General features: G+C 35.0%; 1 protein-coding gene across 1 annotated transcript in view; it reads right to left on the reverse strand.

The window, feature by feature from the left end:
* BRWD3 (bromodomain and WD repeat domain containing 3) overlaps positions 1 to 24,407 on the reverse strand; it is a 116,757-nt gene that overhangs the window by 61,724 nt on the left and 30,626 nt on the right. The window contains exons 7-11 of the mRNA XM_019648194.1: positions 8,848 to 9,008; positions 6,538 to 6,759; positions 2,679 to 2,779; positions 2,025 to 2,095; positions 943 to 1,043 (exon numbers count right to left, since the gene is read on the reverse strand). Of these exons, the coding sequence (XP_019503739.1) occupies positions 943 to 1,043; positions 2,025 to 2,095; positions 2,679 to 2,779; positions 6,538 to 6,759; positions 8,848 to 9,008 (656 nt within the window). The remainder of the gene's footprint in view (positions 1 to 942; positions 1,044 to 2,024; positions 2,096 to 2,678; positions 2,780 to 6,537; positions 6,760 to 8,847; positions 9,009 to 24,407) is intronic.

The following is a 24,407-nucleotide window of genomic DNA, read 5'->3' on the forward strand; positions in this document are numbered from 1 at the left end:
CAACTTGTGCCAGTGGGGCAACATCCTCCACAACTAGACTGAAGAACAAAAGGACAGCAACTTGTCTGTTCCCCTTCCTCCAATTCCCCAGCACTGTTCCCATCCCCCCAATTCCCCAATAAAAATCTTAAAAAAAATGTACCCTCAAATATTGTAGATTCTCCAAACCACTCAATTATTGAACTGCCTTTGAACTTAATTTTTAATAAAAATCTCAAATACTAAATATCTTTATTTATTTTTCATTTTTAAAAATTATTAAACTGTCTTCATTTATATTCAGAGGTATCTGTGATTCACATTGTTCCATGACTTCATGTTAGTATTTGTCTGACAGATTCTGGATTCTCACTGCCAGTTGTAATAATTAGTTTTAGATGTTCTGAAAGGATAGCTTACTTTCAATGACTAACAGCTGCCACTGATTTCAACAGGGAATGTTTAAGTTTTATTACTTTTTTCTTAGCTGGGCCCCTGCAAAAACAATTTTCTTCATCCTCCCACCTCAATTCTTTCTCATTCATTTATTACCTCCCTCTGGCATTCTGAAAACAGTCATACTAAGATCAATAAGCAAATTAAATTCAGCAAAAATACTTTTTTTCCTAAGACATATTTGTCTTTTAATAAGTGTATAGACTTTAAAGTAACAGACAGCTTACATAATTAATAAAATACAGCAGGCTAAAAGAATATTTTCATTAACTATTACTGTAAAACATACTTTTTCTTTTTCCATAGTCAAATAGAATTATATATTATAACCATACTAAATCCAGAATTCCACACTGATCTATATTACTAAAGAGGTATGTTATCATATAGGTTTCAGCACCAATCTATATTAAATTCGGTACAGACTAGAAAATAAGAAATAAAACCAACTTCCCAGAGGTGTTAAAAAAGAAAGCAACGTATTTAAATTTTTCATGTTTTTCTTACCGTATGTGACTCTAATTCAGCAATTTTCTCAGGGATCTCAGAACCCAAATAATATATTCTAATCACATGGTCAGTGCTACCTGTTGTAATGAACATTCCGCCTGGAGGGTTAAAAAACAAACAAACAAACATTGTACCAAGGAACTTTAAAAACCCTCTCTTTCCTTAGTTATATGCTAATTTATATTAATAAAAAAGCTTCAAGAAACACTAGGTTATCTTCTAATCATTATAGACATACTAAAATTTCTGAGAAAAGTAAGTAAATTAAACAAAAATAAGAGAAATATTTTCTTTTAATTATACCACTGACTATACATTAAATACAGGACTTTGGATCATAAACATTAAGGACCACAAAGCCTTGAGGAATTCTTTATATTTTATGTGAAAACACAATGTTCCAAAATTATTTATAAAGTGACCTATGTCTACAATTTTCTTTATTGTAGCTATAGTGGTTGACTGTAAAAACCCACCTGCTTTTGGGATGATAGAAAAATTCTAGAGATAGATCGTGGTAATGTATGCAAAACAATGTGAATATAACTAATGTCATAGAACTGTATACTTTAAAGTGGTAAATTTTATGTTATATTTACCACAGTAAAAAAAAGGTTAACTAGCATGTGATTCTTAGCGGTAGAAAAGTACTATTGGTTCGTCAGGAAAGTCATGATGCATTTTTGCATTGAAAAACATAGAAAAATACGTCATGACTTTCCCGACGACCCAATATTTACACACTGCAAAAGTATCTTCCATATGGAGCCACAGTCCATGTTCTCTGAAAAGTCAGAGCGGAATTTTAATGTTGAACTGGGGGCAGAGAGGCTTTATTTTTACCAACTAAATGCTTCATTATATAAAAACATATTAATTACAAATAAGAAAAAAACTCAAAAGCTATAACATGTTAATTAGAGTTCACAAAGGTTCATTTGTTATGATTCACATTTTTTATATGATTCCATTAACACTCAAACATGGCATTTTTTTCTCCACAAAATTTAAAAATATATATTTTACTACTAGATCATTTAATATTTTGGAGACTCAAAACATTCAACTTTTACACGTACCAGAACTGAAAGATGAACAAGATATCTGAACTCCAGGTCTGGATCTCTCAGTAAATTTCACTGGGCGATCTCTAAAAAAATAGTAAAATGTTTTTTATTTTGCATTTAATGTGCAAGAATCTTATCTTAGCACACTGGATATTGACAGATTTAGCATCAATATTTTAAAAACCACAAAATTTAGGCAGTCAATAAGTACTAGCCTCATCATTCAGGTTAAAAATGCATTTAACTTTATAAATACACTTTATCATATCAGTATTATTTTTATAGCTTTACAGACAAATTACCATGTCACTTACTACTACCATTAGGAGAAGTTCAAAGTCTTACCAGAGTAAAAAAAGAAACAAATATTCATTACCAAAAAATTTTGTGTCTACATTAAATAGTCTCTTCAACCTTGGTTTCATTAAAATTTTATTCTAAAATCTCCAACATTCATTTGAAGTAGGTATGGGCATGTACACCTACTTCACATAATAGTATATTATTATAATAGTATATTATTATAATAGTGTGTAGTATACCTACTACACACATGCACACATAAATTAATATACTTATATGCACTATTAAGAATTTCTCAAGTTAATAAAGAAAAATTAATGTATTTGATTTTTCACAAACTTTCTAACCAAATTCTTAACTTACCTAAACTTCATTGTTTTTACATGCCATTGCCAGAAACAGATTGTTCCATCAGCACCAGTAGAAGTGAGGTATCTGGTTGTGCCTTTAGTTGATGGACAAAACTATATAAAAAAAAATTCTAATTCAAATAGAAAGCTTTCACATTCAAACTTATTTTAAACATAGCATGTTCTAAAATTATAATCACTTCAACAAATATACTTAAAATAAAATCACTTAAGAATTTCAGTTTCAAGATATTAGTTATTTAAATATCCTAGATTAATGAACACCTTATGAAAATCTTAAATATCAAAAGAAAAAGAAAAAAAATCAGTCACTGAATTTAGGATAAAATATTTATAGTCCTAAAAATAATTATTTAAAAATCATTCAACATCATACTATAAGTTTATTACTTCGCTCCTTTTAATGGAGGAAAAAACTCAGTCATTACTCGTTAAACCATTACAAATCTGCTAGAATTTTTAGTTCCATATGACTAGGGCACCAAAAGTAAATCTATAATCAATGATTAGGAAGTTAATATCTAAGTATATGAGTTTTAATATTTTGTATTAAACTAACTTCAATGAAGTATGATATCCTTTTAAAATTTAAATCATTTGCATTAGTTTTAAATGGATAGTGTAAACTAGGTCAAATCTCATTCATGTCATTGTGGAAAAAACAGATTAAAACAATATATTTAAGTTGACAATTTAAAGGATGACTACTACCCCAGATGGACCATGAACGGACCATGTAGGATTCTCAGTGTTTTACATGTCCTCAGAAAAAAAACCACAAAGGGAAGAGACACTGGGCTCCTGATGCTTGAGACACAAGAAAAAGTTAAAAAATCAAACCTGTCTCTAGCATGCCTATGAGGTTTTAAAATCCCAAATAGAGATAAATAAACACTTTCGTTGAGATGAAGACTAAGGATCAAGGTGCATAGAATTTAAATAAATTTTGAATTCAAATCAAAAGAAAATAATGATTATAGATATTAAAAGTCATTTATTTAGTTTTCTTGTTTGGAAGCACAGAACTGCAAATGACTAGAGATTAAATCAAACAAAAATTATGATATTATCCATTAACAGTTGATACATAGTAAAGAAACTAGTACTCAGGTAGCATGCTTATATCTTCACTTCTGAGACAGAGAAGTTTGCATGAGAAAACTTAATCCACAATGTATAGCAGGAGTATGCAAATTACAGCCCACTCGCTAAATCCAGCTTGCTCCCTGTGTCTGTAAATAAAATTTTATTGGCACAGTCACTTTACACTGTCTGTGGCTGATTTTGGACTGCAATATCAGAGTTAAACAGTTGCAACACAGACCAAATAGCCTGCAAAGTCTAAAGTATTTATTACCTGGTCTATAAATGTACCAATCTCTGATATATAGGAAAGAGCAATCAAATATGAAATAGTATAATATTATTAAGTTTGAAGGGACACTAAAACGTTTATTATCCTCATTACATTTAAATTGCTTTCAATCACAAAGGGTGATATAACCATAACCCATAAATATACCTTAATTGGGTTGTTTTTAAATGAGGAATCATGTTAGAGATTATAAAAATGAAAGTACTTATATGTGAATTTCTGAATACAAATACATAATTATTGAAGATTATAGAAAAATAGAATAAATGCTACTTATAATACCACTATCCAGAAGCAACCACTATTAACATCACACCATTTTATCTTAATTTTATTTAAAAAAAAAACTGAAAGGATAATACAGCACAATGTTAACACACAGTCAACTAGCAAAGAATAAAGCATATAGAATGTGTGCTAAATGGTGATCTTTAGTATAGATAAAAATGAAACTAAGGAGAGATTCGGAGTGCTGGGGTTGCAATTTACAATATTAGAGTAGAAAGGTGATCAGAAAGGGTCTCTTTGAGAGAGTAACATTTGCACAAAGTGCTTAGAAAATGAGGAAATGAACCATGTGAATATTCAAGGAAGACCATTCCAGAGACATGAAACAGCAAGAGCAAAGGCAGGAGTGTAACTAGAGTGGTTTAAAAAAGTAGAGGGTAGCACCTAAAGCAGAATGAGAACAGGAAAGAAGTAGTAGATCAGTCAAAGAGAGCAAGGGACTGAGAATCTAAGTAAGGTCTTGTGGGTCACTCTAAAGACTTTGGCTTTAACACTGACTTTGGAGGCTATTGAGGGTTCTGAGCAGCAGTGACATGATTTACTTCCATTTAAAAATCACTCAGGCTGCTATGCAGAGGCTAGATTTGGGCAGGAGACAGGGAAAGGAAGACACAGGAAGGTCAGTTAGAAGTATATTTCAGTAATCTAGATCACAGATGTTTGTGGTTTAAAATGAATAGTATGATGGAGGTCATGAGAATTTGTCATATTATAGATATATTCTGAGGGTAGAGCCAATATGATTTGTTAACAAGTTAGATATGAGATAGAAGACAAAGAAAAAAGTCAGGGTGACTACTCTGAGCAATTGGAAGGATGAAATCACCATGTTTAGATGGAGAAAGCTTTGGGAGGAGCATATCTGAAAAAAGAAGACAGGAGTTCAATTTTAAATATGTTGACTTTGAGATGCCTAGTAGACATTCATGTGATGATGCCAAGGGGTAGCTGAATAATCAAGTACAGAGCTAAAAGATCCCAAGATGGAAATATGAGTTTGCAAGTCATCAGCCTACAGATGAAATTCAAAGCCATGAGATTTGATGAGAACACTAAGGGAAAGAATGTGATAGAGAAGAGGTCCGTGGATCTCTAGGGCACTCCCACATGTAAACAAAATGAGATAGAAACCAGCAAATGAAACTATGAAGGAGCCAAATAGTATCATAAACATTTTTCAGTATAAACAAATAGTAATTTTTAAATGTTGTATGAGAGTATCTCTGCATTCCAGAAACAATACTTTCAGATCAGATGGTGGGAAAAACAAGTACCTGGTAATCTCCCAAAACAAATTCCATGAAATAATTTCAACAGATCAAATATTTGACATGACATTTTCTCAAATCCAACATGCCCGATTTTTTCAAATCCAAAGAACGCAATCCTTGCTAGCTCCTCATAAACAGGTAATATATTACTTAAATAACACACATAAGAATGACTGGCATACTTATTAGCAACTAAAGAACAAAGAAAAGTAAATGGGAGTAATTCTCTTGTCCACAAAGTGATATCCTTAACCAAAGTATAAAAGACCGTTTCAGAAGGATTCCTCTGTTTTGCTCTCAATACGAAGAAGAGGACCACAGTTTATCTTAGTTTTATTAAATACAAGTTCTTTTGTGAGTATCCAGGACTTTCACTACCAACATCTGGTAAAAACACTATATGAACAAGTATTTTAAAGAAGTCAGTGTACTGTATGTCAAACATCAAGTTGAAATAGGAAATCACTGAAACTAAGAATAAAAATTTCCCTAACATTAAACTTCCCTATCCATCTTCCTCTAGCTCTGTCTAAATCTGACTGACAAGCATCTTGGATTAAATATTAACACAAAGTATGCCAATATTCAAGTTAGAACCTGCTTATATCCTGACTAACAGGTATTGCTCCTTAAGGCATTTTTACAAGCTTCTCCCTTCTTCACAAATATGAGTGAGATAAATAGGATGTCTCACACTGTATTTGAAAAACCTTTTCAATGAATTTTTTACATATTTCTAACGAGAATAGATTTATATGAAAAAGGAACTTTAAAAAATACCTGCCTGACAAAGGCCTTAAGAGATCAATGTTTTTCTGTTGCCATTCTTTATATTACCTACACAATATAAAACAAACAAACAAGAGCATTCTTATCCTTCTTAACATATATTAGAGGTATTTTTTCATTTTTCTCACCTGTATGGAAGTAATAGAAGCTGAATGTCCCTGAAGGACTGCAACTGGTGCACAAGTTCGAAGACACCACACTCTTACAACTTTATCACAGCTGCCTGCGGCAATAAGAGTGTTTTCATAGTTAACAGCCATGTCAGAAATTTCAGCAGAGTGCCCTCGAAGTGTAGCAAGGAGGCGTCCATCATCTGTTGCCCAAATTTTCACCAAACAGTCATCTGAACCCTATCATAACACAAAAGGAAAGGAGATTTACAATGAAGCTGAAATTCACCACCCTACTAAAAGCCGGAAACACAAGGGCAGATTTTAAGTTATTTATAAGCCTTTATTTTTTAGTCATTTCTCTCCATATAATATGAATCCAATAGCAAATATAAATGCTTTCCAAATGATAGCATTGCCACAGCACTGTCCAAACTGACAATAATATTTGTGAAGAGCTCCTCAAAACTACTACCAATCCTGACAACTCAAAACATTTTTAACTCACATTTATGTGATTTAGCATTAAGTATCTCTGCCATTCATTCTTTCCTTAGGCCTGACAGCCTTTTTTTCTTAATTGCTTGAATATTTTTTCTAAAATATTAGTGTGCTATTTTGTACTCAAAAACACACAGTATTATCTGGTTAATGAAAACCCAATTTTAAAAATAATTACTACTAAAATCAAAGAAATATATACACAGTAACTGTAATCTTCATTACTGACTGTGTAGTGTAGTTTAATTATTTGACCATAAGGATAACATAATCATTAATTAAGCAGAACTGGCACAGACTATGCTAAGTGACAAATGGAAAATACATATTAATAAATATTTATTTCCCTAAAGATAGAGGACATTATAGTTTACCCATTTTCTTATATAGAATGAGAAAATATTTCCAATTTCCACTCATCTTTTCTGCATTTATGTGTCTAAAGAGGATAAACTTTTTACAAAGCATAATTCAATGCCGCTATGAAGTCTAGTTTCAATTGTTGTAAATCTCTAATGTTGGGTTATTGGAAAAGTCATTACACATGTTTGCAACAGATGGCACTAGTTCATTTTTGGAAGTACTAGTCATTCACATTTATGTTATTGCTATGTCATTTGACAGCTGACAGTTCTAGCTTCATTCTAAAAAAATTGAGTGATTTGGTTGAGTTTTGAAGATTTTACAAGTTGAAGATGGTAGACCAAACTGTACATTTTTGCCATATTTTACTGTTTTACTTCTACAAAGGGAAGAACACACGTGAAGCTTGTGAAAAGTTGCATAAAGTTTATGGTGACAATTCTCTACAAGAACGTCAGTGCCGACGATGGTTCAGGAAATTCCGTGCTGGTGATTTTGATCTCAACGATGTTCCTCCATCAGGGAGGCCCATCGAGGTTGATGAAGACAAAATAAAAGCATTGATCACATCAAAGCCATGTTACATGACACGAGAGATGCAGAAACATTGAACATCCATCATTCAAACGTTCACAACCACCTGAAGAAGCTGGGACATGTAAGCAAGCTCGATATGTGGGTTCTGCATGAACTCAAAGAAGTTCATTTGTCGGCGCATATAAACATCTGCAATATGCTCATTAAACGTGAGGAAAACGATCCTTTTTTGAAGCGACTGATAACTGGTGATGAGAAGTGGATTTTTTACAACAATGCAGTGTGTAAACGGTCTTGGTCCCGACGTGATGATCCGCCTCAAACAACATCGAACGCAGACATTCATCAGAGGAAGGTTATGCTCTCAGTGTGGTGGAATTTTAAAGGTGTCGTGTTTTTCGAGCTCCCACCAAGGAACCAAACAATCAATTCAAATGTGTACTGTCAGCAATTGGACAGTTTGAACAAATCTATCATCCAGAAATGTCCAGAGCTTGTTAATTGTAAAGGAGTTGTGTTTCATCACAACAACGCGAGACCACACACGTTTGATCACCCGTCAAAAATTAATGGAGCTTGGATGGGATGTGTTGCCACATCCACCATTTTCACCTGACCTTGCGCTGTCAGACTTCCATTTGTTTCGCTCTCTTCAATACTCCTTGAGGGGTATAACATTCAATTCAGATGAGGCTGTAAAACAGCACCTTGTTCAGTTTTTCACAAAAAAAGACAGGTCCTTCCAAGAACAAGGGATTATGAAGCTCACTGAAAGATGGCAAAAGGTTATCAAACAAATCGGGCAATATATCATTGATTGATCTTTGTTCTTTATATAAGTAAATGACCTTTGAAAAACATACACAAAATATGGCACGACTTTTCCAACAACCCACTATGTTACAGTAGCATAAATTTTAAACTCACTGTAAAAATTCTTCTCCCACTTCGGTCAAATGCTACACAGTACACTGACGACAAGTGCCCCAGAATTCTCTTATGCATCTTAATATGCTGGTAAGCAGATGAAGGAAAAATATGGCTGAAGCGACCGCATCCCGTTAATTGCCTGGCAGAGGTGATATTCACTGGAAAACATAAAGTAGAAGATTCACTTCTTAAAACCTAAAAGTGAAACCTACTTTGTGAAGTTAAATCATGAATATTAAGATGAAATAAAACAGGGTACAGACACCACAACATTTCTACCCTGTGAGAAGTCTAAATTGCATTACACATTTCATGATTTTATGAACTCAACTTGACTACCGCAAAGCACCAACACTCTTCTTTTAAATCTCAGAAGTTTGATTTTCTGTTTGCCTTACTATGGTTTCTCAAGTACATTCCCATTTTGCCTTTTGTGGTACACTACAGTCAAAGAAACTGTCTTTAAATATATAGTTAAATCTTATATAACATGAAGAATTTTAGAACAAAGACTGTACTTGGTTAAGTATTATATAATACATCTTAAAAAATTATATAGGGGATTTTATGAACTCCTGTCCTACCTCCTCACACCCATCCTCCCCATAGACAGCTGTCCCTAAAGATTGAAGAGGAATATAAGAGAATTTATACAGTGGAAAGAGAAAAAAAGCTATACCACATAGGTTCTCCCGAACAAACAATTCTTTGTAGGCTTGTCTATAGGTTCTCCCCTTTTTTGGTTTCTGAAAATGTAGTCTCTCCCTCTTGATACCAATGAACTTTGAGGCTTCATCTCCTACAATGTCATCTTAGATTTGCCTCCATTTTGTTTTGTTTTGTTTTGTTTTGGTGTGTGTGTGTGTGTGTGTGTTTGCCTTGTAGTTAATTTTCTTAAAAGGGAGCCAGAAAAAAAAGTCTCCACAATTATCTTTCAAATACCACTTGGATTCTGTTCACTTCCTTCAAATAGAAATCCTGATCCCCATGTAAGGATTTACAAGTACTCACTTGCTCTGTGAAATTCCTCCAGTCTTCCCTTATACACTGAAGATATTTAACATCCCACACATTTTATTTTAATCAAAACATAAGATCCCTATAAGTTCAAAGTCACCTTGAAGCACTTTTTACCACAGTGCATAAATAATATAATACAAATGATAATTGCTTTGTGTTGATGCAAGGCAAAATTAATGCAAGGCTTGAGTTTTAGCTAGGTTAGTACATCAGAACCATGTCACAATCAAAAACATAAAACCTTTCAGTGATCTAGTCTTAAGAGCAATATAGTCTTTTTTCAGGCCAAAGTAGATCCACTGGCCATTTTAAACTGACAAAAAAAAAAAAGAATGATGAATAGCAAAATCAACAAAACTCTGAATTCAAATCATAAGAACACATTAGAGATCTGAGTATTTATGTAACACTGAGAGATGCTGAATAAATAATGGTAGAAAGTCCATAAGCATCAGTATCAGGTAAGAGGATTCCTTTTTGGCAACTGCTCCCCATCCCAATCTCTAGAAATGTCCACAATTCTAAGTTGGGGAGAGCATGTATCATAACTTTGGGACTTTAGTAATATTCCTTCTCCAATCAAACATTTCTTACTGCTGAGTTCCTTGAAACAATTAACCATTATTTCTGCTTTGCTATTTTTCTATCTAAACTTTGCAAATGGATAGAGGAAAAAATTGTTACTTTAAGGCAGGGTTTCTCAACCTCAGAACTACTGGCACCTTGGGCCTAATGATTCTTCATGATGGGGGTGTTATCTGTCTATTGTAAGGTGTTCAGTAGCATCCCTGGCCTTTACCCACTAGATGCTAGCAATACCCCAGGTACCACCAAGTTGCAGCAAAGCAAAAATATCTCCAGACACTGTCAAACGTCTTCTGGGGATGGGAAGAACTCCCTCTGGTTGCAAACCACTGCTTGAAGTATAAAAATAATAATAAAAAAAATCCTACATCAGCAGGAAGAAAAAAATCAGAAGAGCAACTTTGAGAAGAGGAGCTAGAGATAGAAAGAGAAAAAAAAGCAGTGAAAGAGGGGAGAGGTAAGTACCTATCAGAAATCTAGTTATTTATCCAGCAAATATCTAAGTTTCTCAATGTCTAAAGAAACACAACTAGGGCCGGCCGAGTGGCGCAATGGTTTAAGAACTGGCTTGGGACGCCAGAGAGCCCCGGTTTGGATCCCACATATGAGGGCCAGTGACACTGCCCTCTACAGCTAAGATGCTGAACAACAGCTCAACCTGGAGCTGGGCTGCCGTGAGTCACCGGCGACGGTGTAGGCTGCAGCCCCTGTGGCAGTGGGTTGCCATGGGCTACCGTGTGTAGCCAGCAGCCAGCGTGAGCGGCCAGCAGCTGCAGTGAGCAGCCATCCAGAAGCCAGCGACTGATCTGCCTCACCCAGGAAGAGCGCAATGATGGTGCCAACTTGGGTCAGTAAAGCAACGTCCTCCACAACTAGACTGAAGAACAAAACGACAACTTGTCTGTTCCCCTTCCCCCAATTCCCTAGCACTGTTCCCATCCCCCAATTCCCCAATAAAAATCTTTTAAAAAACCAAAACACAACTAAGCATGGAAACCAAATATACTTGTCCCCATTAAAAGTATCTCAGGCCCAAACTGTTAAATCAGGAACAGTTACTGAAAAGTGTATGTATCTTTATAGTATATAAAAATTAGCTTTTACTTTTTAAGACTCCTTTGCAAAAAAATTTAAAAATTCAAAAGAAAAAATGTTAAATATTTGCAACAAATATGCAAAGTCTTAATATCTTAAAACAGATATAAAACTCACCATCTATAAGTTCATCATCAAGATCTAACAGATGAGTAGATTAAGGAAATTAACAAATAAGTCACAATATAGGAAATATAAATAAAAAACCGAATCACAGAAAACATTCAATTTCTTGCCAACTATCAAAAGAAATGTAAATGAAAATAACAAGATATAATTTTACACCCAATAAGTTAGCATTAAAAAATTATAAAACCTAAGGACAGCAATTACTACTTGAAACTAGTGCACTTATTCATTTTTAGATGCACAATAAAGTGACATGATCCATTTCAAAAATAATTTTGGCAATACACTTCAACATTCATGAAAATATGTATACCCACTGCCTGACCCCTAGGAATCTATTGGGTCATCAGGAAAGTCATGATGCATTTTTGCATTCAAAAACATTGAAAAATACGTCATGACTTTCCTGATGACCCAATATCCTAGGAACATAAATGATTAGCAAAAAAGAGTTACATGTACAAAATGTGTAATGGAGTGCTATTTATAATTATAAATAGCCTAAATCTAACAACAGCATATGTGATGAACTAGTCTGTAGGAAATTCTTAAATGAAATATGAAAACTACAGCAGTGTAAAAACTTTAGGAACTACAAAGCAAAAAGTATAAAATATAAATTTGTAAGTATACCATGATTTAAATTATGTAGGGCCGGCCTAGTGGCGCAATGGTGAAGAACTGGCTTGGGACGCCAGGGGGCCCCGGTTTGGATCCCACATATGAGGGCCAGTGATACTGCCCTCCACACCACAGCTAAGATGCTGAACAGCAGCTCAACCTGGAGCTGGGCTGCAGTGGGTCGCTGGTGACGGCGTAGGCTGCAGCCCCTGTGGCAATGGGTCGCCATGGGCTACCGTGTGTAGCCAGCAGCCAGCATGAGCGGCTAGCAGCCGCAGTGAGCGGCCATCCAGAATCCAGCGACTGATGTGCCTCACCCCGGAAGATCACAATGATGGTGCCAACTTGGGCTAGTGAAGCAACGTCCTCCACAACTAGATTCAAGAACAAAACAATAGCAACTTGTCTGTTCCCCTTTCCCCAACTCCCCAATAAAAATCTTTTAAAAATATGTAAAAATATGAATCATACATGAATAAAGACTAGAACGAAACAAGAGAAATGAAACCAATTGCTTTGTGATAAAGTATAGGTAATTTTCTAAAATTTCACTTAACACTCAACAATATATTTCTTATGTTAAGCACATGCTTTTATTAGCTTCTTCCTAGTAATTACTAACAACAACTTGGAAAAATTTTAATATAAGGCATGTTGCATATTTGATGGCATCACCACTGAATATTCTTTCTTTCCATCTCAGTGATTTTTTTGTTTATTCATCCAGCACCTGAGACGATGATACATTTTTCTTATTTATTTGGTAATATTAACAGGCTTTAGGCTCTATATACTAATGAGTCTGTCAACACTCTCTTTTCCATGAATGCTCCATTTTGTGACTATTTTTCAGTACTACTGCTTCTTGCTTTTCTTTTACACATCCACAGGGCACTTTATCAGGAACATTTTCCTCAACTGTTAATGACTGACAAATTACTATAAAAGTACAATTAAAAGGAGTTCACTTTTTACCAACCCTTGAGTATTTTTCTGGAAAGAAGTGTATCTTATTCTTCTAGTATAAATATTATATAGCTCCTTTGGGAAAGGAAGATGCTCAAATCATTATTCTTTTCCTTAAAAGTAACAATAAAATAAAGGGAAACACACACACAATTATCACTGTGTTGTATATGAATATCTCTATCAAATGTACTATTTGAGTGAATTATTTCTTCTTCTATTACAAGCATAATGCAAGGTTAGAGATAAGCAATTTAACTTTCACCCTAACAAAGGAGAATGAAGGATTAATGAGAAACAACAACAAATAAAAAAGAAAAAAATCCCACAATCCTATGCCAACAGACACACTGATCCTATGCCAATAAATCCAATGTCATTATTGCATTCCCACTTTATTAAGCCTTCTAAAATTTACAGTGCTCAAAAGGTATGTAGTAAGTTTTAGTATATACAATTACCTTGATTAATTATATATTTAAATACTGTATTTCAAAAACATTATAAAGGGTAAGTAATGTTATCTCAAGCCCCTATTTACTAAGGAATTTAGCCCCACAAAGTCACAAAAAGTGAAAAGGCCGATAAGAATACCAAAGTGCATTGAGTGAACACATTTCCTGCTTTCTGCTTTTGAAATTCAGCAGATTTACGATCCACAGATCTCTGGGAGTTCCCCACTAGAGGATCCTTCTATTGGCCAGTGCTAAGCCCACACCTCTCCCCGCCTTCTGCTGCCAGCTCCTTGTGCATGCGCAGAGTGCATTTGGGAGACCCAGCTCCAGAAAGAAAAAACACACAAGAGAAACCACATATTTGAGCTATTGTGCCACCTTCTGGAATACAAAAGAAAGGTTTCTAATAGCCAGCCTGTTGAATCATAAGAAACAAAGAAGACACAAAGCCTTAATAAAGGAGGTATCTGATACTTCAAATGCAGAAGCAGAGGTGCATACCTTCAAACACTATGGAAAATCAAGGAAATGTGGTACCATGAAAAGAAAATGATAATTCTCCAGTAACTAAACTCAAAGGCATGGACTACTGTAATCAAACTGATAAAGAACTCAAAATAGCTGTTACAAAGAAACTTCACGAGCTACAAGAAAACTCAGGAAGACAATTCAATGAACTCAGGCATAAAATTAATGAACAGAAGGAATTCTTTACCAAAGAAATACAAATTATAAAAAAGAACCAAAGAGAAATTCTGGAGCTGAAGAATTCAATGCATGAGATTTTCAAAACTGCAATGAAGAGCATTAGTAACAGGGAAGACCAGATGAAGAAAGAATAAGTGACTTGGAGGATAATAATATAGAAATAAATAAGTTAGAAAAGAAGAACAAACTAAGAATTTAAAAGTGAAAAAACCCTATAAGGACTACTGGATTTGATTAGAAAGCAAATATTATAAGAATAATTGGTATACCAGAGAAGAAAGGAAAAAGGGGGTAGAGAGTTTATTTAAAGCAATAATAGCTGAGAACTTCCCAGTCCTGATAAAGGATTTGGACATACCAGTCCACAAAGTTAATAAAACATCCTATTATCTCAGTGCAAAAAGACACGCAAGACACATTTTAAAGAAAATGGCAAAAATCAATGATAAAGAAAGAATCTTAAAGGTAGTAAGGGATAAAAAATAAAGTAACCTAAAAAGGAATCCCATTAGGTTATCAGTGGATTTCTCAGCAGAAACTCTATATGCCAAGATAGTGTAGAATGACATATTCAAAGTGTTGAAAGATAAAAAATGGTGAGCCAAGAATATTTTATCCAGCAAAGATAGCCTTCAAATATGAAGGTAGAAATAAAGGCTTTTACAGACAAACAAAAGCTGAGGGAGTTCACCACCACCAGACTTGTCTTGCAAGAAATGCTGGAAGTTCTTTAGGCTGAAGTGAAAAGATGCTAATAAGCAACAAGAAAACACATGAAAGTAAACACTGGTAAAAGTGAAAAATTGACAGTCAGAATTCGATAATTGTAATTCCATATTGGAATAGTGTGTTAACTACTTCACTACAGAATAAATGTTAAAGGAAAAGAGTATTATAAATAACTATAGCTAGTATAATTTGTCCATGAATACACAGCATAAAAAGAGTAAACTGTGGCAGCAAAAATGTAAAAGTCAAAGAGGAAAACTATAGGTAAATGAAGATAAATTGCTATCAGCACACAATGGTCTATTTTTATCTATGAGATGTTTATGTAAGCCTCAAACCACAAAGTAAAAATCTACAATGTAGTCACAAAATTAAAACTAGGAGAAACAGAGCATACTACCATGGAAAACCAACAACTTAGAAAGGTAAGCAGAAACAGGAGGAAAAACAATGGAGACACAAACCAACCACAGGACAAACAACAAGATGGTAGTAGTAGGCCTTACATATCAGTAATCACTCTAAATACAAATGGATTGAATTCACCAATCAAAAGGCAAACAATTGTTGGATGGATAAAAAGACAAGCCAACTACAATGTGCTTACTGGAGACTAATTTCAGCTCTAAACACACATAGGCTCAAAGTGAAGGAATGGAAGAAGATATTCCAGGCAAGTGGAAACCAAAAGAAAGAAGGAATAGCCAGCCATACTTATAGCAGGCAAAATAGACTTCAAGCCAAAAATGGTAACAGAAGACCAAGAAGGTCATTATGGGACTGGCCACGTGGTTCAGCTGGTTAAGAGCACAGCTCTGAGCAACAGGGTCGCCGATTCGATTCCCACATGGGCCAGTGAGCTGCTCCCTAGCTGAGCTGCCTCTGAGCTGCCAACATGTGGCTGGATGGCTCACCTGGTGAGAGCACGTGCTCCTAACCAAGGTTGCCAGTTGACTCCTGCATGGGATGGTGGGCTATGCCCACCAGCATCTAAGATTGAACATGGCACCTTGAGCTGAGCTGCCAACAGGCAGCCGGATGGTGACTGGACTTGGGAGTTGAACTAGCTGTGTCCTCCACAACTAAGATTGAGGGACAACAACTTGGCTGTTCCCCTTCCCAAATTCTCCAACACTGTTCCCCTCCCCCAATTCCCCAATAAAAAATCTTAATAAAAAAGGGTCATTATATAATGATATGGAGTTAAAACATCAAGAATATATAGCAATCATAAACATACTGGAGAACCTAAAAATATTAAGCAAATACTAAGAGAAGGCAGAAATAGACAACAATATAATAATACTTGGGAGAATTCAATAGCCCACTATCAGCAATGGATAAGTCATCCAGACAAAAAATCAACAAGGAAACACTGGAACAGAACCATACTTTAGATCAAATATAATTAATCATATATAGAACATTTCATCCAACAGCAGCAGAATACACATTTCTCTCAAGCGTAGAACAGATCATATAATAGGACACAAAACAAGTCCTATTAAGAAGATTGAAATCATATCAACTATCTTTTCTGACCACAATGTTATTAAACTACAAATCAAAAACAAGAGGAAGGGCCGGCCGAGTGTCGCGATGGTTAAGAACTGGCTTGGGATGCCAGAGGGCCCCGGTTCGGATCCCACATATGAGGGCCAGTGACACTGCCCTCCACAGCTAAGATGCTGAACAACAGCTCAACCTGGAGCTGGGCTGCCGTGAGTCACCGGCGATGGCGTAGGCTGCAGCCCCTGTGGCAGTGGGTTGCCATGGGCTACCGTGTATAGCCAGCAGCCAGTGTGAGCAGCCAGCACCCGCAGTGAGTGGCCGTCCAGAAGCCAGCGACTGATCTGCCTCACCCGGGGAAGAGCGCAATGATGGTGCCAACTTGGGCCAGTGAAGCAACGTCCTCCACAACTAGACTGAAGAACAAAAGGACAGCAACTTGTCTGTTCCCCTTCCCCCAATTCCCCAGCACTGTTCCCATCCCCCAATTCCCCAATAAAAATCTTAAAAAAAAAACAAGAGGAAAACTGGAAAGTCTACAAATATATGGAAACTAAACCACTAATTTCTGAACAACCAATGGGTAAAAGAAAAAAAATCAAAAGGGAAATAAAAATTATCTTAAAACATGAAACTAGAAACACATGATATCAAATTCCATGGAACGCTGCAAAGAAGTTCAAAGAGAAAAGTTTATAGCAGTAAGTGCATATATTAAGAAATTAGAAAGATCTCAAACAACATAACTTTACACCTAAGGGAAGAATGAATTAAGACCCAAGTTAGCAAAATGAAGGAAATCATAAAGATCAGAGAGTAATAAATGAAATACAGACCAGAAAAACAATGGAAAGGATCAACGAAACTAAGAGCTGGTTTTTCAGATAAACAAAATTGACAAAACTTTAGCTAGACTAAGAAAAAATAGATGATTCAAATAAATAGTATTAGAAATGAAAAAGAAGACATACAAGATATTACAGAAATATATAGGATTATAAGAGACAAGTACCAACAATTATAATGCCAACAGATTAGATAACCTAGAAGAATTGGATATATTCCTAGAAAACATAACGTACCAAGGCTCAATCAGGAAAAAATAGGAAAACTGAACAGACCACTAGCAAGTAAAAAGATCTAATAGTAATAATATTAATAATATATAGAAAAAAACTCCCAACATTGAAAACCCCAGGACAGGCGGCTTTCACATGCAAAATCTACCAAAAATTTAAAGCAGAATCAACACCACTCCTTCTCAAAGTCTTTAAAAATTGAAGAGGGAACACTCCCAAAATCATTTTATAAAGTCAGTGTTACTCTGATACCAAAGCCCAATAAGGACACTACAAGAATAGAAACTACATCCCTGAAGAACACAGACGCAAAAATTCTCAACAAAATATTACCAAACCAACTTCAAGAACACATCAAAAGGATTATACATCATGACCAAGTGTGACTTATTCCTGGGATACAAGGATAGTTTAACAAGCTCAAATCAATAAATGTAATACATCACATTAACAGAATGAAACACAAAAATCCCAAGATTATCCTAATAGATGCTAAAAAAGCAAATGACAGAACACAACATCCTTTCATGACAAAAAAGCTTCAACAGGTTGGGTATTAAAGGAGATTACCTTCAACATAATAAAAGCCATATATGACAAACCCACAGCTAACATACTCAAGGGTAAAAAACTGAAAAGTTTTGCTCTAGGATCAGGAGGAACAATATAAGGATGCTCACTCTCACCACTGTTATTCAATATAGTGCTGGGAGTCCTAGCTAGAGAAATTAGGTAAGAGAAAGAAATAAGACATCCAAATCGGAAAGGAAGAAATATAACTGTTGTTATTTGCACATGGTATGATTTTGTATATGGAAAACCCTGAAGACTCAAGCAAAAAACTGTTGGAACTAATCAACGCATTTAGCAAAATTGCAGTATATAAAATCAACTTATAGACATCAGTTGCATTGCTTATACACTACTAATGAAACACTGAAAATAAAACTATCCATTCATAATAGTATCAAAAATAATAAAATACCTAGAAATAAATTTAACCAAGAAAGTGAAAGATCTATACAATGAAAACTACAAGACTTAGCCGAAAGAAATCAAAGAGGACACAAACAGAAAGATATCCTATGTTCATGGATTAAAAAAAATTAATATCGTTAAAATGCCCATACTACCCAAAGCCATCTGTAGATACAATGCAATCCCCTATTAAAATTTCAATGGTATAATTCAGATATAGAAAAAACAATCCTAAAATTTGTATGGAATCAGAAAAGACCCCAGACAGTCAAAGCAATCCTGAAAAAGAACAGAACCAGAAGTATCACATTTCCTGACTGTAAACGACGCTATAAAGCTATAGTAATAAAAACAGCATGCTTCTTGCATAAAATGAGACACATAGATAAATGAAAACAAAATAGAGGCCCAGAATGACACTTCACATGTACAATCAACTAAAATTTGACAAGGGAGCCAAGGACAGACACCCAATGAGGAAAGGATAATTTCTTCAAATGGTGCTGGGAAAACTGGATAAACATATGCTTGCAGTGAAATTGGATCCCTATCTCACACCACTCACAAAAATTAACTCAAAATGGATCAAACTTTAACATAAGACCTGATACCATAAAACTCCTAGAAGAATATGTGGGGAAGAAGCTCCTCGACATTGGTCTTGGCAGCGATTTTTCAAATATGACACCAAAAGTACAAACAACCAAAGCAAAGATAAGCAAGTCAAACAACATCAAACTTAAAAGCTTCTTGACAGCAAAAGAAACAATCAACAAAATGAAAAGATAACCTACAAAATGGGAGAGAAATTTTGCAAACCATGTATTGGGCAAAGGATTAATACCCAAAATATATAATGAACTCATAAAACTCAATAACAAAAACAAACAATTTGATTAAAAAATGGGCAGAGAAACTAAACAGACATTTTTCTAAAGATGACATCCAAATGACCACCAGGTACATGAAATGATGCTCAACATCACTAATCATAAGGGAAACGCAAATCAAAACCACAGTGAGTTATCACCTCACACCTGTTAGAATGGCTATCATAAAGAAGACAAGCCATAACAAGTGTCAGCAAGGATGTGGAGAAAAGGGAATCCTTGTCCACTGTTGGTAGGAATGTAAGTTGGTTCAGACACTATGGAAAACAACACAGAGGTTCCCCCAAAAAAACTAAAAATAGAACTACCATATGATCCAGCAATTCCACTTCTGGATATATACCCAAAGGAAATGAAAACAGGATATTGAAAAAGATATATGCACACCCATGTTTACAATATTGTTCACATTAGTCATGATATGGAAACAATCTAAGTGCCCATCAGTGGATTAGGAAGATGTGATATATACAGAGGGTGCCAAAAAAATGTATACACATTTTAAGAAAGGGAAAAACTGTATTAAAATTGTAATACTCAATACATACCGATAACAAAAGATGAATACAAATCACGTTTCACTTCTGCAATTACAATAGGTGGTCAAAGTGGTTACCATCTGTAAATTTTAATACAGTTTTTTTCCTTTCTTAAAATGTCCATACATTTTTTTGGCACCCTCTGTATATAGTAGAATATTATTCAGGCATGAGGGCATCCTGCCATTTGTGACAACATGGATGGACCTTAAGCACATTATGCTAAGTGAGATAAACCAGACAGAGAAATACAAGTACAGTAGGTCCTTGAATAACCTCATTTTGTTCAAAATCATCTCATAATGTTGATGAGATGGCATTGGAACTCTTGTTTATATCAATTAATTAGTTTATGGTAAAATTAGTTTCGCTATAAGACGTTTTGCTTAAATTCACGGAACCTATTGATGATCTTAAGTGAGGACTTACTGTGTTGTAATGATATCACTTATATGTAGAATCTAAAAAAACCAAACTCATAAAAACAGACAGTAAAATGGTGGTTACTACGAGTGGGGGTGGGGGTGGGGGAATAGGACAGATGCTATTTAAAGGTACAAACTTACAATGAGTAGTAAATAATTCCTAGGGATTGAATGCACAATATAGTGAATATAGGCAACAATACTGTATTATAATCATCCAACTTGCTGAGACTATGACTTATCTCAAGCACTAAAAAGCAATGATAATTATGTAATGTGATAGAGGTGATAATAATTGTCACAGTGGCAATCATATTACAATATATAAATGTATCAAATTAACATATTGTATACCTTAAATTTACATAACGTTATCTGTCAAATATATTTCTGCTTTTTAAAAGTGTATTACATTAAAAGGCCTTTTTTTGTAGAAAGCATAGGTTCAAATATGCATTTTATTCAACCACATGAGTAGACATTTGCCCACAGGTACAATTAGAAATTTAATATTTCTACTCATTTTCTAAGTCCTTCTTATGAAATATTCATTGTGATTTACATTTAAAATGTAACTGAACTTTGTGCTCTTTAATTCTAGACATAGGAAATACAGGAGACAGGAAAAACAGCTGCTATTGGCTATAAGGAAATGCAAACCTGCTATCTGCGACAACATGGATGACACTAGTTGACATTATTCTAAGTGAAATGAGCCAAAGACAAATATCTCATGATCTCACTTATATTCAGATTGTTTTTAAGTTAAATTCATAGTAACATTAAGCAAAATGGCGGTTACCAGAGGCTGCACGGGGGAGGAGGAGATACTAATCAAAGGTTACAAACATTCACTTATAAAATAAAAAAAATTCTGGAGACCAAATATACAGCACATTGACTATAGTTAATAATAATGTATTGTATACTTGAAATTTGCTGTAAGAGTAGATCTCAAACGGTCTCACCTCAAAAAAAAGGTTACTATGGTAGGTGACAAACATGTTAATTTTTAAAATTGTGGTATTCATTTCACAATGTAGACATATATCAAAACATCACATTGTATATCTTAAATATACACAATTTTTATTTGTCAAAAATAAATAAATAAATAAGAAAAAATGCAAACCAACACTAGTGAAGAGTCTAAGAGGCTAATTACCATTTCCGAGGCCCCAGAAAGCAGTCTACAAACAACCATGTTTTGCCTTTTACTTTTTGGCCCAGTGTCTGCTATTGACTTTTGCTAGAGCTTGAAAGGACTGTAGAGATTAAGTTTTAGTCCAACCACTCATTTTACATGTAAAAAACTATGATCCAGGTAGTGAAGCAAGGTTTCAAAAGTCATACAGGTGATAATCAACAGCTTGAACTTGGGTTCAATGATTTTTTTCTTATACCACAGCTGCTTCTCAGTTGGTATTTTATGTTTAAACACATCAACAATGTCTACCTCCCACAAAATAAAAGATATTGATGGGTCTAAAGCAATGAATGGAGCGCTTCCCCTTGTTTTTGTGGGTGGGAGGAGAACAAAAGACATAATACATAGTAATCCTGTGGGAAAATCAAAGAGCCAGATGAGTAGCTCAATAGGTGCTGGCAGAATTGGCTCTGGATTTACCAATTCCCTGTATTTCGGCAAAATAACAGTAAAAAGGCAACACAGTAACAAGAAAAAGAACAACTGGCCTAACTTCTTCCTTACCTATAAAATCTATAAAACAGGCATAATGCTACCTATCTTGAGAATTAAGTGAGGTGAATTCTGTATTTTGTAGAATATCTAGCACAGCAGGCTTAGCTCCTATGAAGCTTAGTTCCTATTCCTCTTCCCGTTTCTTTCCTCTCTGGGATCTCAATGCTCTCACATTCCAAAACTGGTGGGTTGGGGAAAGGAGAAAAAGTTTGATATTAGATTGGTGACTCTAATGGATAGTGATCTCTACGTTACAGAAAATGATAAAAAACATATGCAGTATTACATACTTTGCTGACCAGAGTCATGAAAAAAATCCCTTGTTATATAATAAAAAAAAAATTATTTAACACTGTTATGTGCCAGGCACTGTGCTAAGCACTTTTTTTTAAAGATTTTTTTATTGGGGCATTGGGGGAGGGGAACAGACAAGTTGCTGTCCTTTTGTTGTTCAGTCTAGTTGTGGAGGACGTCGCTTCACTGGTTCATGTTGGTATTATCATTGCGCTCTTCCTGGGTGAGGCAGATCAGTTGCCGGTCTCTGGACGGCTGCTCATGGTGGCTCACGGCAGCTCACGCTGGCTGACGGCCACTCACAGTAGCTTATGGCAACCCACTGCAGCAGGGGCTACAGCCTACGCCGTCACCGGCAACTCACAGCAGCCCAGCTCCAGGTCGAGTTGTTGTTCACCATCTTAGCTGTAGAGGGCAGTGTCACTGGCCCTCATGTGGGATCCGAACCGGGGCCCTGCTGCTCAGAGCTGGTGTCCCAAGCCAGCTCTTAATGAACGTGCCACTCGACCGGTCCTGCTAAGCACTTTATATGTTTAATTTATTTAACCCTATGAAGTAATTACTATTGATAACTCCTGTTTTAAGATGTGGAAACTGAGGCACAGAGGGGTTAATAATTTATCCAAAACCCCAAGTTAGTAAGTGGCAGAGCCAGCATTCAAACCCAGGCAATCTGGGTTCAGAGACTGATCTCTTAATAAATATTCTATAATAACATTTCTGAAAATGAAAGAAAAATAAAACAAAATAATAATTTGTCAATAGGTAAACTATGCTCTAATGACTACAACAGGTTTCACCCCAAACCTTCAATTCTAGCCCAAACCAAACCATAACATAATTATATCTGTCAAATCATATAACTTCAAAACTATAATATAAAAAAGCAGGATGAAATATGTTTATAAAGAGATTGAAAACTCCTAGAAATAATAGGTCACCTCAGCAAGGTCACAGGAAATAAGATCAATACACCCAAATCAATTGCATTTCTATACACTAACAACAAACACTCAGAAACAAATATTAAAAACAATATCATTTACAACCAGCTCCCAACCTTAAAAATTGAATGCTTGGATACACACTTAACACGTATACTACCTATATGCTGTAATTACAAAATATTGATGAAAGAAACCAAAGAAGACCTCAATAAATGGAGACATACCATGTTCAGGGATTAGAAGGCTTCACATAGTAAACATGACAATTCTCGCAAATTGGTTTATAGACTCAATGCAATTCCTTTCTAAAAGTCTTTTGCAGACACTGACAGTCTTATTCGAAAATTTACATGAACAGGCACTGGCCCTAGAATATCAGAAACAATCTTAACAAAGAATAAAGTGGGAGGGATTATGCTTTCCAATGTTAAGGCATACTATATAACTAGAGTAATCAAAACAATGTGGTTTAAGTAAGGAGATAAACACATAGATCAATGCAACAGAATAGAATATAAAAATAGATCCACACAAATATTCTTAACTAATGTTTGAAAAAAGTACAAGTAAAATTCAATAGAGAAAGGATAGCCTTTTCAACAAATGCTGCTGAAGCAACTGGACATCCCTAGGTAAAAAATAATGACCCTCCACCTAAGCCTCATACACTACCAGGGGTCAGCAAACTGCGGCTCGTGAGCCACATGCGGCTCTTTGGGTACGTTCCATCTCAAAAGTTTGCTGACCCTTGGAAGAGCCAATCCTGTCCCTCACAACAATTTAAAAATTATTTGAAAGCCATAAATATATTTTTACATAATCACCATTATGTGAATAATATCCTTTAAAAATTTTATAAATGAAACTATGGTAGTTTTATTTTCTT

This window comes from Hipposideros armiger, unplaced genomic scaffold (assembly GCF_001890085.2).
Source record: "Hipposideros armiger isolate ML-2016 unplaced genomic scaffold, ASM189008v1 scaffold_121, whole genome shotgun sequence".
NCBI classification, from domain to species: Eukaryota; Metazoa; Chordata; class Mammalia; order Chiroptera; family Hipposideridae; genus Hipposideros; species Hipposideros armiger.